At 30.7% G+C, this 15999-nt stretch overlaps 1 protein-coding gene across 1 annotated transcript; it reads left to right on the top strand.

Moving 5' to 3' along the window:
- The first annotated feature begins 12899 nt into the window (after window positions 1-12899).
- Window positions 12900-15787, top strand: LOC146920714 (inactive poly [ADP-ribose] polymerase RCD1-like). Its single transcript, XM_085710737.1, has 8 exons — window positions 12900-13401; window positions 13576-13817; window positions 14056-14114; window positions 14392-14535; window positions 14614-14709; window positions 15045-15188; window positions 15267-15362; window positions 15567-15787. The coding sequence occupies exons 1-8, from the start codon at window positions 12917-12919 to the stop codon at window positions 15615-15617; spliced, it is 1317 nt and encodes a 438-aa protein (XP_085566863.1). The 5' UTR covers window positions 12900-12916; the 3' UTR covers window positions 15618-15787.
- The last annotated feature ends 212 nt before the right edge of the window (window positions 15788-15999 follow it).

Genomic DNA, 15999 nt, shown 5'->3' with positions numbered 1-15999 from the left:
GAACCAAAAATTGAAGCGAATTGAAGCAAATTCATTGCAGTTCTCAGAGATTCGAAGGTGAATCTTCATCATCGAACTGGAATAACTACAATTCAAGCACAAATTCAACGAATTTGTACGATCACAGTGAGAGAAGTGAGAAGAAGAAAGAATCGAAGCAAGTTTTGAACTAGTGAAGAAGAAGAAGAGAAGAACACCGATTTATTTTCGGTTCAAACTTACCAGAAGAATCAGAAGCAGTTACGAAGTTCTCTAGCGAAATCTTTGTTCGAATCTCCGATTAACTCAGGTAACTTCACAAAAACTTCTTCGTTTTCATTGCAAAAGCTCAACAAAGGTCTATTAACACAAATAAACGGTGAATCGAAGCAGATTAACAAGTTCTGAGACTTGTTCTTTCAAAGATTGAAAAAGATTTGAAAACCGAACCCTAAAATGTAGATCTACGAAGATTCACCGTTTATTTTGTAAAACTAAGTTCAGATGCGTAATCAGCATGAAAAATAGATCAAGTTAGGGTTTAGATCCATGTAGATCGGAGTTGTCAAGGTCTCGCCGGAATCTGGAATTCACGGCGGTGACGATGAAGATTCCGATGAATCTTCATCTTCTCCAGCCGTTTCATTCCAAAAACCGGCGGTGAAGGTGATCGGAGAAGAAGAGAGATTGCAGAGCTTCTCTCACTAGGAGAGAAGTTAGAGAGAGAAAGGAGAAAGGAAATGAAGGAAACGTTGGAGAGAGGCTTATATAAGCCTCTAGGTTGCCTCATCACCGTTAGATCTAGGGTTAGGAGGATCTGGATCAATCCAACGCTCCTGATGCGTTTGGATAGTCCAGATCCATACAGGATCTTGGGCCTGGGCCTCTGGTTGACTGGATTTCATTTTCTAGCTAGGTTTGTGCTATTCTCGCATTGCTATTTGCTCTTTGGACCCCCTGCTTTGCCTAAAAATTCATAATAAAATTCCTAAAAAATTTCTACGTGTTCTTGACAATTTTCTTGATATTTTTGTGATAGGGTTACATGTTAAAACCTGATAAAAAATATTATGACATTTTCTTGCTTTATTATTTGAATTCCATGTTAAAAATCCATGAAAATTGCATGATTTAATTCCAATTCTTGATAAATGTTTGTGGTTCATGATATATGGTTTTACGAAGTTTTTTACTACTGTTTGAATGTGTTTTTACTGAATATGTGCATATGATGTTTGGTTGCTTGCTTTCCAAGTTTTGTTTGTGAATAAATAATGTGGAATTTGCCTGACTTTGGTCTTAGATGCTTGGTAGAGTGTATTCCTTTAATCCTCTTTGTGAAAACTGAATTGAAACTCTTTGGGAACTCTTTGAAATATGGGGATTATAGGTCATATTCAAACCTTGCATTGGTGATGAATTTTTAGGTCTATTTCACATTATTTTTGCTTGTTTTTATGTCAATTTTCTTACTTTTGTTATGATAGCTTTTACTTGCTCTATATCTTATGCTACTAACATTTTCATCTCATGTTTCATATATTCCATAAGCATATTTCATCCTTCAACTTTAGTTTCATTTCTTGCACTTTAATTCTCATGCCAAGACTTAGAATGTAAAACCTAGGGTGGTGTATTTTACTTCATGCAATTTTAATCTCTTGCAAGACCATAGAATGTAAACTAGGTCAATGTAAAGGACAATGGACTCTAATGATGTACACCGACACAAGCACCGACACATGCACACACATCACATGGATACTTTAGATGTATGCTTAGGGAATGTATGCTTTAGATGTATGCTTAGGAATCACGATACTTAGAAAAATTCTCTTTTCCAAAAAAAAACACGAACAACTTCACTCAAATAATTTTCCAAAGAAACCTTGGGATCATAATCCCATTGAATTTGCCCTTTATTTTCTTAAACAAAAACCTTAATGAATTTTTAATCATACTTAGACTTCATTTTGTAAAATAACTAAGCCCACCTCACATTTTCCAAATCTTATGCCCTTGAGGCCTCTCTCTCTCTTATTCTTCAAAATTCCATTTTCAAAATTAAAATCAACCAACAAACACAAAAACATTTTTTTTGGAAGAGAACTACATGGAGTTTGATCCCTTAAAAGGGTATGTAGGCAAGAAGTCAAAACTTCTCCAAGTCCAATAAAACAAAAATTCAAACACCTTCTTCTCCCTCCAATTCTTAACTTAGTAAACTCTTAAGTGTAAATAACACTTTCAAATAGCATTTAAAAATAAAGCGCGCGCGTAGAAAATAAAGACGGTTCCTATAGGATACTATAGTCGTTATGGGTGCCTAACACCTTCCTGTAGCGAAAACAACTCCCGGACCTCGATTCTCAAGGGTTTTTCTTATTTTTCCCTTCCCAAGAAAAAATGAGATATCAAAGGTTAAACAAGTTCAAACTTAATCAATGTTTGACACCCGAAAAACCAAGATAAAACAGTATATAGTAATGATTGTAATTCTTATTGTCCTTGAAATGAAAAAGGAACTATTAGAGTCCATCAATTTTTATGATCCCTATACCAATTTAAATTACACAATTACAATTTCTTAACACCAAAATCCTATGATCACGGAGACAGTGATAAATTAGGTATAAAATCATTTCTTCATCTATAATTCAAGTTGGCGTTTTAAATAGCCGATTGTGTGCATTCTCATTTGTTTATGAACTTGAGCTTGTTTTCCATTTCTAAAGCATGAAAGCTATGAAATATTTCAAGAGGACGGAAATCAACCTTTTTTGGTCCGAGATGTAGGTGCATCATGCAAATTACACAATTTGCAGTTTTATAACACTGAAACCCTAGAAGTACGGCGATGGTAATAAATTAGGTATGAGATAATTTCTTAATCTATATTTCAAGTCAGTGTTTTAAATCGTCGATTGCATGTTTTTTCTATTGTCTTATGAACTTGAGCTCGTTGTCAAGTGCGGGAGCGTGAGAGGAAGGAGATATTTCAAGAGGAGGAAAAGCAACCTTTGGGTTCCGAGATGAAACCGCATCATACAATTACACAGTTTTCAAATTATTAACACCAAAACCCTTGGAGCGCGGTGCTGGTAAGAAATTAAGTACGATATCATTTCATCATCTATATTTCAAGTCACTAATTTAAATCATTGATTGCATATTTTTTCTCTTGGTTTATGAACTTGAGCTTGTTGTCAAGTTCTAGAGCATGAAAACAAATTAATATTACAAGAAGAATAAATAATCTATGAGTTATGAGATCTCGCCGCATCACACAATTTTTAATTTCTCAATAGCGAACATTATAAGTGTGACAACGGTAAGAGGATAGATATGATATCGTTTCTTCATCTATATTTCACGTCAGTGTTTTAAATCACTGATTATATTTTTTAGTGGTTTATAAACTTTGTTTTTCGGTGAGTGCTAGAGAATGAAAGAAGATAAATATTTTAAGAGGAGGAAAATCAACCTTTGGGGTCTAAGATCTTGCTGCATCACACAAATAGGGTAAAAATGTAAGTAGATGTCTTCATTTTTCTTCTTAAAAGTTGTTGTGAAAAGAGAATTTTTCTTTTGATTTATATATTGATGGTTAATTTTAAAGAAGAATACTTTTTTTTCTAAAAAATGTTGGCTAAATTTAAAAAATAAAAATAAATAATTTTCTCTTATGTGCATATTGTTATCCATCCCAATGATCATGAATAGGAAAGTGTATAAGCTAATAGTGTGACGAGCTAATTTGTAAGTTATTGTAAATTGATCTTGTAACACCCTAAATCCCAGCTATTATTTTTTTAAAAAATAAAATAATTAATTAAACATGCAAGGGTGTTACACATCTTCTTCAGTTCAAAAATACTTCATTTCAATAAAAAAGAAATTTGCATCGGAATAATTTTCAAAACATCAAAGTAATTGTCACATCATTGTATCGACATCAAAATTGAATTCAAAGACGAATTCTGAAAAACAAAATCTAAAATAAAAGAAATCCCCACTCCCTAGTGTTACTGATCAGAGCTTTGACTTAATAAAGACTTCCAAAAGCGATAAACAAAAAGGAGAAGGCTCCAACGCCATCCTCTGAGACTCGTTACTACTAAGATTTTCTCCCCGCAAATCTACACCACAAGGGTGTAGGCGCCCAACCCGCAACTAGAGGGTGAGAATATATTCGACATAAGAATTGCATAAAAATAATGAATAGAAACAAGGCATAAAACACATAGGCATCATCAATCATATATTCATACATAAATTATTCCCATCATTAGATAGTCAACTTCACATTGCTAGATAGTCAATATTCACATCATTTAATAACTCACAATGAACAAGTATCACTTAACAAAGTCAATCATCGATTAAGAAATTAGCAACTCATTGACGGAACACAATAATGTACGCAATGCTCCTAGACTTGACCTATATGCTTGCCGGTACCGGTTTCTAATCAACATTTGTATGTCAGATTTGTGTTACTGAACATACATACAACATTCGTCGTTCAACATGGTCCTAAATACGATATGATGCATGAGGTGAGACTCTCTAAATACTACATTTAGCACATCATCAACAACTCATAATTACAACAAAATTTCATATGTCAGACTCATCATTTACGTCATCATTAATCAACATTATTCAACATCATGATTTCTCCATTACTCAACATCGTCATTACTCAACATCGTTATCACTCAACATTTGTCATTTCTCAAAATTGTCATTAAAACCCACACTCAACACCGGCTCCCCTTTTTTACTACGCACTTCATTCTAACGAAAACACTCCATACCTCTTTTCTAGTGTAAGGTTTTTACCTAGCCAATTGATGTTCTTCCTATCACTTTTATTCCTCTTACTAATACAACATTATATCACCTTACTTTGTCTCATAATTAATGACCTTATAAGACACTAATCCATCTCACCGTTAACAGACTCTTTAGTCCCTGTCCCGACTAGATTATAACCTAGTATTTTGTCTCATATTCATCGTCATTTATGACCTCAATTATCTTCATCATTCATTACCTCACTCTAACTTAGGTTCGTATTGCTCTGGTGTTTTACTATCTTGTCGCTTCACTATTATTACCCCTGGCATCATTCTAATTAATAATCTTTCCAACTCTCTCAGCATCTTCTATCATCTTAAAATCGGCGACAGTATTCATTTTAACTTAAGGTCGTTACTTTATCATTATCGTTATTTATAACATTATCCTTTCTCTAACTTACGCCTTTCTATTTCCGATTACCTAGGAAAAATTACATTGGTTATCGTCAACTACTTCATCCCACCACTCTATAATTCATCCTATAATCATATTATACTCCTTTAACTAATCCTTGGTTTTAGACTCTTCATGTGATCACACTATTTACTCTATTAAGGGCTTCTCTCATTAACCTCAAGTAACTTGATATTTTCCCTCATCGTTATTACTATCTCTAACCTTATTGCTTTTCTTTAACTCACACCTTCAAATATCACATATTTATATGACACATTTTTATATAGCACATCTTTATATAACACATCTTTAAATCACACAATTTCAAATAACACATCTTTATATAACACATCTTCATATCAACACATCAATTAAATCATTAAATAACACATCAATTACATCATTAAAGAACACATCAAAACACATTGCCAAATATTTCATACTTTGCAAAGTTCTACTATTCTTATATTTTTTGTTTTGTTTTGTTTTGGATTTATAAAATATTGGTCTTAGATATATTATTATGTTAAGAACATGGATCAGGTAGGCTTTTAAATATATATATGTGTTATCCTTAGGAATGTCTAACGAGTTCCAAAGTGCAACTTTGGCCCCCAATCTTTCAAAAAGTTGCGATTTTGGCCCCTTAAGTTTGAAAACTACAATTTTGTTCCCCTATGTTTTAGCCCCTTTGCATATTTGGTCCTTTTGGTCAATTTTGACCGGTCAACGCCCATGTGGCATGCCACATGGGTAATTATTAAATTAAAAATAAATAAAAAATCATTTTTTAATTAAATAAATGAAAAATCTAATTAAAAACATTTAAAAAATCAGGAAAATTGAAAAAATAATAAAAAAATTGAAAAAAATTCTGAAAATATTAAAAAATTCTGGAAAAATGAAAAATTTAAAAAAAATTGAAAAAAATATAAAAAATTCTGGAAAATTGAAAATTAATAAAAATGAAAAAATACGGAAAAAATTTAAAAATTCTCGAAAAATTAATAAAAATAAAAAATAAAATAATCTAATAAAATGAAAAATAATGAAAAATTCTGAAAAAAAATAAAAAAGATTAAAAAATTCTGGAAAAATGAAAAATTAATAAAAAAATTGAAAAAAATATTAAAAAATTTCAAAATTTTCGAAAAAATTAAAAAGATTAATCATGTGCATATATAAACCGAGCTTAGGTTTTTTCAGTGTATTTATTTCCAAAAATTTTCAGTGTATTTTTGTGTATTTATAAACCGAGAATAAGGAAAAAAATATGTGTATTTATAAACCGAGCTTAGGTTTTTTGTGTATTTATTTCCAAAAAAATTTCAGTGTATTTTTGTGTATTTATAAACCGAGAATAAGGGAAAAAATATGTGTATTTATAAACCGTGCTTAGGTTTTTTGTGTATTTATTTCCAAAAAAATTTCAGTGTATTTTTGTGTATTTATAAACCGAGAATAAGGGAAAACATATGTGTATTTATAAACCGAGCTTAGGTTTTTTTGTGTATTTTTCGAAATTTCGAAATTTTCATTAGTATTTTTTCCGGGAACTTTTGTGTATTTATAAACCGGGAATTTTTGTGTATTTATACACTGAAAAAACCTAAGGTCGACATATATACTAATGAAAATTTCGAAATTTCAAAAAATACTAATGAAATTTTCGAATTTTTTTAAATATTTTCCAGAATTTTTATTTTTTCATTAAAATTTTAATTAGAATTTTTCCAGAATTTTAATTTTTTTTCAGAAAATTTCGAAATTTTATTTTTTCATAATTTTTATTTTTCAGAATTTTTAATCTTTTTTATTTTTTTAGAATTTTTCATTATTTTTCATTTTATTATATTATTTTATTTTTTTAATCATTTTTTATTTTTATTAATTTTTCCCGTATTTTTTCATTTTTTTTAATTTTTCAATTTTCCAGAATTTTTTTATATATTTTTTTCAATTTTTTTATTAATTTTTCATTTTTCCAGATTTTTTTAATATTTTCAGAATTTTTTTCAATTTTTTTATTAATTTTTTAATTTTCTTGATTTTTTAAATGATTTTAATTAGATTTTTCATTTATTTAATTAAAAAATGATTTTTTATTTATTTTTAATTTAATAATTACCCATGTGGCATGCCACATGGGCGTTGACCGGTCAAAATTGGTCAAAGGGGCTAAATCTTAGAGGACAAAAATTGTAGTTTTCATACTTAGGGGGCCAAAATCGCAACTTTTTGAAAGATAGGGGGTCAAAGTTGCACTTTAGCCTAAAAAATAAACAAAAATGCATCAATATAGACTCTTTTTTTTGTTTGAAAGAGCATCAATATAGACTCTTAGGCTTTTGCTACATTCATGTTGACAAGTATATTCAACTAAATTATTATTAATACTAGTTTCACCTTCTAGAGACACAAAATTAGCATATGAATTTCAAGAGCCGTGGATTACTGAAGTGCCACAATATCATGCCAATAACCACAAAAGCCTAAAACAAATTCACCGAAAGTATAATACTGCCTTCACGTGCATGTTGTTAATCAAAATAAACAGAAACAAAGTAATTCATATCACGTTTTCCTTTTTCTTAGGCGATAGAAAATTGATTCATGTACTTCTATGTAAAAATTTATCAGTTAAGGAAGAAACAAATCAAACATTTAATTTACGACAACAAATTAGAGCACAATTTTAGGGTTCATATCGATCGATAAGGAAGAAACATAAATCCCAGATAAATAATTCAACCAACTCTAATCCAAATAACTCGACAAATCAAACATTTAATTTACGACAACAAATTAGAGCACAATTTTATCATGAAAAGACAATGGAAAACAAAACCCTTCACTACTCATATTCATATGTTCACACAACCCTTATGATGAATAGAGACCCCCCTTACCTATATTTTACCGAACCATAAATTCTTAGCTGAAATCTCTCTTCAAGTTCTTCTCTCTATGCCTCCGTGCTCTTCTCACCACAACCCTAGTTTTCCTTTGTTGTAACCTGTTTTTCTATTGTTCTCATCTATTTATAATCTTTAGCTAAGTTTGTTACTAATCTTTTCAAATTACTATCTAAACCTCTCAATTTTTTTAACTATTCTTTCCGTTACTACACCATCTTGCGATCCACACTTCCCTCTTCTTAAATCGTTAAAGCATTACTCATCTTACTAACTACACCTCCTTTCTACCCAATTATACTAATTCACCTCCGTTCGCACTCTATTTTCTTATTCTCTCTTACAAGAAAACTCTATTTTCTTACTAAATATTATTCTCTCTCTCTCTCTCTCTCTCTCTCTCTCTCTCTCTCTCTCTCTCTCTCTCTCTCTCTCTCTAACCGAGCATACAAACCATGTACTTTCTCCTTACCTATTCTCCTAATAAATACAAATGATTAAATTAATATTATCTAACAACGAATACTAAAAATAACAATAATACTAATATTATCTAATAATAATATTAATAAATTAATATTAAAAATCGGGGTGTTACAGATCTCACTAGCTATGACGACTATCAAAAGAATTTTATCTTTAAGTACATTAAGATGTTGCAATTGACATATTAGGAGATTCAAAAGCTTAACTATATGCTATTTAAGACATTATACTGAATATCTTATGATATAAAAATCTTGTATGGAAGTAACAAGGATAATGATATCAACATTCACTTTGGATGGGTGACCTACTGTGAAGTTTCTCAGTAAGCGTGCGAGTGAGGACAAAACACACTAAAAAGACTCGTGTTGGTTTGTAGGGTCAGTCGACAATGCCTAAATTTGTCTGGGTTGTTACAAATGGTATCAGAGCAGACCACTCCCAGTACGATGTGGTTTGGGGACGATCCAAGCGGAAGCTGGTGGGCAAGGAACACACATGGCTGACGAGGGAAGGGAGTGGTCGCCGGTGCACAAGGCACGACAATAAGCTGCTCCCGACAGCTTCTAGACGAGCCGAATCACACCGGAATTAGAGGGATCCCAAGGTCGTGCAGGTATGGGACTGCATGTTTGAAGGAATGCTATAAGAATTGTTTGGTACTACCTATATCAACTAGATGCATCTACTTTTTGGTAGACCATTCCATAAGAAATCCACTGTTAAGCGTGCTTGACTTGGAGTAGTCTTTGGATGAGTGACCTACTGAGAACTTTTTCGGTAAGCGTACGAGTGAGGACAAAACACACTGAAAAGACTCGTGTTGGTTTGTAGGGTTAGTTGGCAATGCTTAAAGTCGTCTGGGATGTTACACACTTAATCACAATACTAGAAAGTACATGTTACTCACAAATTAGTGTACATTGGCTTGATAAAGAAGTCATCCATCTCTCAAGTGTCAACTTGATCATTCTTCTTTTTTATTTAAATTATAATGATAAAATTCTAAATAAGTATAGAATTACAACATTGAAATCATCACAAACAAATTTAATAAATAATAAATCAAAATCACATGATAAAAAGGAGAAATTAGTTTGATTCAATTGTTGAAAGAAAATATCTATAAATATAAGAACTAAAGTTCATGTATAATTGATATTAAATTTCAAGGGTTTCATAAAAAGTATTTAATTCAAGGTCAAATTAAAGAGTTTAGGAACTATAAAATGTTTATTAAATCATAAAATTTTTAATTTTTTGGGATGCCGACCTAGTCGGGATGTTCAGCTTCTCCTTGATGTCCTGGTCACTCTTTGATTCAGTAAAAACTATGAATTTTAACACACTTTTTATATTGATACAAATTAAATGACTCTAATATGTGATCTTATGTATATAGTTTTAAAATTTAATATATTAAAGATCTATCAATATGTGACTTATTATACCTTTTAGATAAAATCCACGCATATATTTTTCACTAGAAGACATCATGTTCAAGACCCACAAAGCAACAAGAGAAAGATCAATCTCCTTAAAATTTGTTTTCACAAGTGATCAAACATTGGAATCCCGCTAACAATTATTGATACACTCGTTATTTCAATTTTAAGATTCAATATGATTCAACTAGGTCAGCCCAATAAGACATTTTGATACATCCCCCGCCCCCCATCGTTATCTTAAAATCTTAAAAAAATACATTTGCATGTATTTATCATTATTTTAAGATTTTAATTTATATACAATGGTAGTGAAAAAAAATGATACACTATCATTAAATCACGATTAATTATATGTGTGAATTTATAAATAGTTATAATGAAAGTAAAATATTTGTAAAATCTGACAGTATGATTGTTGATATTGTATCACTTTTCTCTTCCACAATTTTCATGTCTCTTTTTTCTTTCTAGAATACACTTTTTTCTATTTTTAATTTAATATTTTGAATTTTTTGTTAATTCATAATTTACTTTATTTTAATATGAAATCAATGCATGGTTGCTTGTTAAGATATTCAGATTTTTACACCTTAAAATAATATCAATTTTCATGGTAGTAAATTTCAAAAATAATTGAAAACCAAGCTAATTTATAAATAATATTGAAGATGTCGTTATTGTCCAGTGGATTTGAGTAAAAAAATAACCTATAGTATTGCGCCAAAATCGTTCGCAAGTATACACGGTCAAAACAAGTAGTATAATATGATCGTCCACACAGTGATTGTTAGTGTCACCTTCAAATTTCAATATAATTATTTAAAAGTTTACTACCATAACAAATAATATTACTTTAAAGAAATGAAATCTGAAATTTTAACAAACATCCATAAATGGATTTCACATATAAGTAAATTTTTTATGATTTAATGAACATTTTGAGAATTAAAATAAAAGTGGAAAATATGTGAATTCTATAAGGACAAAATTGATTTGTAAATTGTTGAATAAGAAAACAAATACAACGAATACTTAGCTAAAGCATAGCTGGCAAACATGTAGATAACACTATCAAAATCTCTAAAATGAATTTATTATAAGAACTTATTATAAATAGGACCCCTTGCTCCCCCAATTATATGCACAGATTCAAAGTTAGAACAAACTACTTGTGAATTGTTTGGTGATTCTTTTGTTGTGTATGTGTTGCTTCACTTAGGTATAATTTCATTGTCTTTTCTTTGTTTCTTACTTTTATTTTATTTTTTATTTTATTTTTATTGTTGTTTTATTTTGAGTTTGAATTCTTGTAATTTAGTTTATTTTTGCTGGTTTTTGTGCTTGATTGAGTTTGTAATTGATGAGTTGAATTAACTGGATCAGGTTAGTTTTTGTTTTTCGTATTTGATTTTTTTTAAATCAATTTTTGGGGCTGATTTTTCTTTGGAATTCATTTCTTCAAGTTTTAATTTTGGGGGAAATGCCGTGGTTTGGTAATACAATTTCTTTAATTGGGATTGGTGAATACTATGCCTTGTTGTCCAAGAGGTGTCAGCTCAAAGCTTGACTTTGTAACCTCAAGGGACATGGTTCAAACCATCCCACTTGAGAAAGTTGTAAAATGGCCATTAGTGTCACTCTTATTCATTTCCATGTTTTTTTAAAGTCTACTCATTGTTGATATTGATTAAGCCAAGTGAATTTTTATTTTTGTTAAATTCTTTTACTAGAAGTAGAACTTTCTCTGCGAAGAGCATGTATAGTTTCTACAGTGTTAGGGAGACATAATTATTTTTGTGTTACTATTGTTAATTTAGAGTCATTTCTTACTTGTGTTTATTTTTATTATTATTTTAGTTTCTTCATGTTTTAGTTATGGGTTTTCTGCTTTTATTCGTAGTTTCAACAATTAATAAATGTTAGTTTGGTTGCTATGCTATGCCTAATCCTCTCTTGGATGTCGGATGGTAAAATTTTCACCGATGACAGATTTTTTGAGAATCCATTCTAGTTTTCTCAATGTTTTCATTAGATTATAATCATTTATGGGCAAGTTTGAAACTTATTCTACACAACTTTTTTTTATGAGTATATTGGAAATGAGTTAAGCTTTGACAGTTTATGAAAATCATATCAGTCATTAGGTGTTTATTTTGAAGGATTTTTTGGATCATAGGAAAAGTTGTAGAGATGTATTTGTTTTGTTAGGAAGTTGGTGTCATCAAAGGCCACATCAATATCTTTATGATTATGAGTTTACTTGGACTTCTTGAATAATATGAAAATCGTATCAGTCATTAGGTGTTTATTTTGAAGGCTTTTTTGGATCATATGAAAAGTTGTAGAGCTGTATTTGTTTTGTTGGGAAGTTGGTGTCATCAAAGGCCACATCAATATCTTTATGATTATGAGTTTACTTGGACTTCTTGAATAAAACTTTAGAGCATAAATGTCCACATTCGGGAAATTGGAAAATTTATAGTACATGCAACAATATGATGCTAAAGTAACCTTCAAACTTTGTTTTAATGATATATTCCATTATGTTTTGTTTGTATAGTTGCAATATGTACATGTGCAGTTGTTTCAAATCACTTGCTTTGCCCTATAGGGAATGCCCTTATTGACTAACTCTCTATCTTTATTATTATGTAAACATTATATTATTATGATAAGCACATGATACTAGTTCAATATTCTCAAATGTTTTAAACATCTAGGGACTGCCAAATATTATTGTTATTAAAGGCTAGAGCTATATTTACATTTGAACTTGAGCTTTTATATTTGAGCACGTGTATACAGGTTGTCATCTAGAATATAGAAATGGACGCAAAACTAGCAAATGGAGTTGCACTCAATAAGAAGCGAAAGCATGCTACCCGATGTGTTGCAGATGATGGCAATGATAAAGTGGGCAGTGAAAATACTGTTGTCGCTATTAAGCAAGAGCCAGATGTAAATTTAGATGCTTATACTGAATATGCTTATGGAAACCTTGATGTGGATTCTGTACAAAGAATGTTTCTTACAGGAATGGCTTTTTTGGGCATTACCGAGTCTGATATAGTTGAGGTTTACCATAACTCAGGAAAGTCAATGCAAATGCGACTTGATTTATTCAAGATGCAAGTTGATATTACAAAAGAAGTTAAAGGGGATGCTAATGTTCGGTATGCATGGTTTGCTTGTTCTAAAGAGGAGCTATCAACAATGATGGAGCATGGACTTAGTCACTATGGAATATCCCCATCCAAATGCTTATATGGCTTTGGTTTTCACCTTGCAGCTGTTACGCACCCTTATGTCAGGTTAGTTTTCATATTGGAATATTATTCTATTGGAATGCTCAAATGATTCAATTTTACATTTTACATTATTATTATTATTACTACTACTACTACTACTACTACTACTACTACTACTACTATTAGAATATGATTCTATTGGAATGCTCAAATGATTCAATTTTTTCATGTTTACAGTTCACTTTATTGTGAGGTTGATGAAAATGGGATTAAGTATTTGGTCCTCTGTCGTGTCATAATGGGAAACATGGAGCTTCTTCGTCCTGCTAGTGATCAAGTTCGTCCAAGTCGTTGTGAATATGATAATGGGGTGGATAACATTCAATGCCCAAAGTACTACGTGGTTTGGAATATGAATGTGAACACGCATATATATCCAGAATTTGTTGTTAGCTTCAAATCCCCTTTGAAAGTTGAAGGTAATGTAACGTTCCTTTAGATTTTTTTCCACTTGTGTGAGAGTGTTAGAGATATTCTATTCTATAAAAAAAAACATGTTCTACATGTCGGCATTACATAAATATCACTGAATCATGAAAGAGTTAATGATTGACAAACCAATTAACTTGTAACTATTTTCAACATATTAACCGCTTCACTTTGGTTTGAGAAAACAATCATTTGTCTATGCTGCTAAACTTTGATTGATATTTATAGGAAATGTTTGTTCAAGTGAGAGGAAGAAAAATAGTTGTGGTAATTCTGCAATGGACGCTGTAAGTTTTTCATGGCTTTTACATATTATGTTTTCCTAGTATTCTATGTAAAACGCAATTGTAATACCAATTTTTAACTATTTTTTTGAATCTAATAATGTTTTCTCCAGTGTACACATTTCCACCCTCATATTTGATTTTTTTCCTTATAGTTTTAACACACTCACATTCAATATTTTGGGATTTTATCTATTGGAATTCTTCTTCAAGGTTTAATCCTATAACATTTTTCTTCATTATCTTTATCAAAACAATTTTGGTTTGTGGAATGCCTCAGGGAAAAGATGCTTGTGCTCATGCTAATACCCAAAGAACATCGAGATCTCGTGGAATACCTTTTCCCACACTTTTAAATACCATCAGAAACATGGTACCTCCCAATATTATGTATCAAATCAATGACCATTATGCACAATTGATGGTATGTAACGTAATTTCAATTGATTCCTATATTTTAAATAATGAACTATATCTAATACATATTGGCGTACTTGTGCAGTCAAAGAAAATTTCTCGTGAAGAATTTCAGGGGAAGCTTAGGTTGATTGTTGGTGACAATATAATAATATCTGCATTAACTATTCTTCAATTCGAGGTACCGAATTTATTTATTCTAAAAGTTTATTTTTGCTTTGAAGCGTGATATGTTTTCTTGCGTTTGTTTTCATGAGTTTTTCATATTATGTTTTCCTAGTTTTCTACGTAAAAGGTAATGTTAATGCCAATTTTAATTTTTTTTTAATCTCAGCATGCTTTCTCTAGTGTACACCTTTCCATCCTCATATTTGATTTTTTTTCCTGGTTTTAACACACTCACATGCAATATTCTGGTACTTTCATCTTTTGAGTTTCTTCTTTTAGGTTTAATACGGTAGCATTTTTCTTTATTATCTTTATATTCAACCAATTTATGTTTGTAAAATGTCTCAGGGAAAAGATTTTAGTGTTCCTTCTAATATCCAAAAAATACCAAGATCCCCTTGGACATCTTTTCGCAACCTTTTAGCTGCCATCAGAAACATGGTTCCGTCCAATAGTATGGATCAAATCATTGGACATTATGAACAATTGATGGTATGTAATGTAGCTCCAATTAATGCCTATTTTATAAATGATTAACTATATCTAATGTATCACAGCGTACTTGTGCAGTCAAAGAAGATTTCACGTGATGAATTTTTGCGGAAGCTGAGGTTGATTGTTGGAGATAACATAATAAAAGATGCAATAACTAATACTCATTTCAAGGTACCGAACTTATTTATTCTAAAAGTCTATTTTGGCTTTGAACTATGATATTTTTTCTTGTGTTCTGTTTATACCTCCCATCAAAATCTCTTGAAGTTGAAGTTGCGGTTACACATGTTATTCTTAACTTTTGCATTATGGAATCATATAAACTATCTCTTGCAATTTGATTATGCCTCCTAATTTTTAATGAACTTCTTGTAGAGATCATCAGGTGGTGGTGGATCGAACGGTTCAAACATTAAGCATGAGTAGGGCATTCAGGTGATGAAGAGGAGGAGATCTTTCATTGTTGATCTGGAATGGTAGCGCATGTTTGCTACTAGAACTTCATAACAATTTATTTTGAAATGTTTGGTGATATGTACTGTGAACTTCCATAATTTATGGTTTTGTAATAAATTGTGTTAATTGGATATTCGTTATATTATTTTCACTTTAAAGTGATTTGCACAATTTGCACTAAGAAAATGTTGGATTGAACTTGAAAATTGTTTGGTGTGATAAACATTGTATTTTTTTTTGGGGAATGAATCATATTATGTTTTCCCGTAGTTACATAATTCGCCGACATAATGTAATAAATTGTGTTAATTGGATATTCGTTATATTATTTTCACTTTAAAGTGATTTGGAC

The sequence above is a fragment of the Medicago sativa genome, chromosome 5 (genome assembly GCF_051527215.1).
Source record: "Medicago sativa cultivar Bolivia chromosome 5, Bolivia_mono, whole genome shotgun sequence".
Taxonomy (NCBI): Eukaryota; Viridiplantae; Streptophyta; class Magnoliopsida; order Fabales; family Fabaceae; genus Medicago; species Medicago sativa.
Note: the sequence above shows the minus strand (reverse complement) of the source record. Positions and strands in the feature narration are given on the sequence as shown.

Bases quoted from the DNA above. Each gene is read 5' to 3' on its own strand.
- LOC146920714 (XM_085710737.1), top strand. From the start codon at position 12,917: ATGGACGCAAAACTAGCAAATGGAGTTGCACTCAATAAGAAGCGAAAG. The intron at 13,402-13,575 runs GTTAGTTTTCAT...TCATGTTTACAG, and splicing joins GTTACGCACCCTTATGTCAG to TTCACTTTATTGTGAGGTTG. The intron at 14,536-14,613 runs GTATGTAACGTA...GTACTTGTGCAG, and splicing joins ACCATTATGCACAATTGATG to TCAAAGAAAATTTCTCGTGA.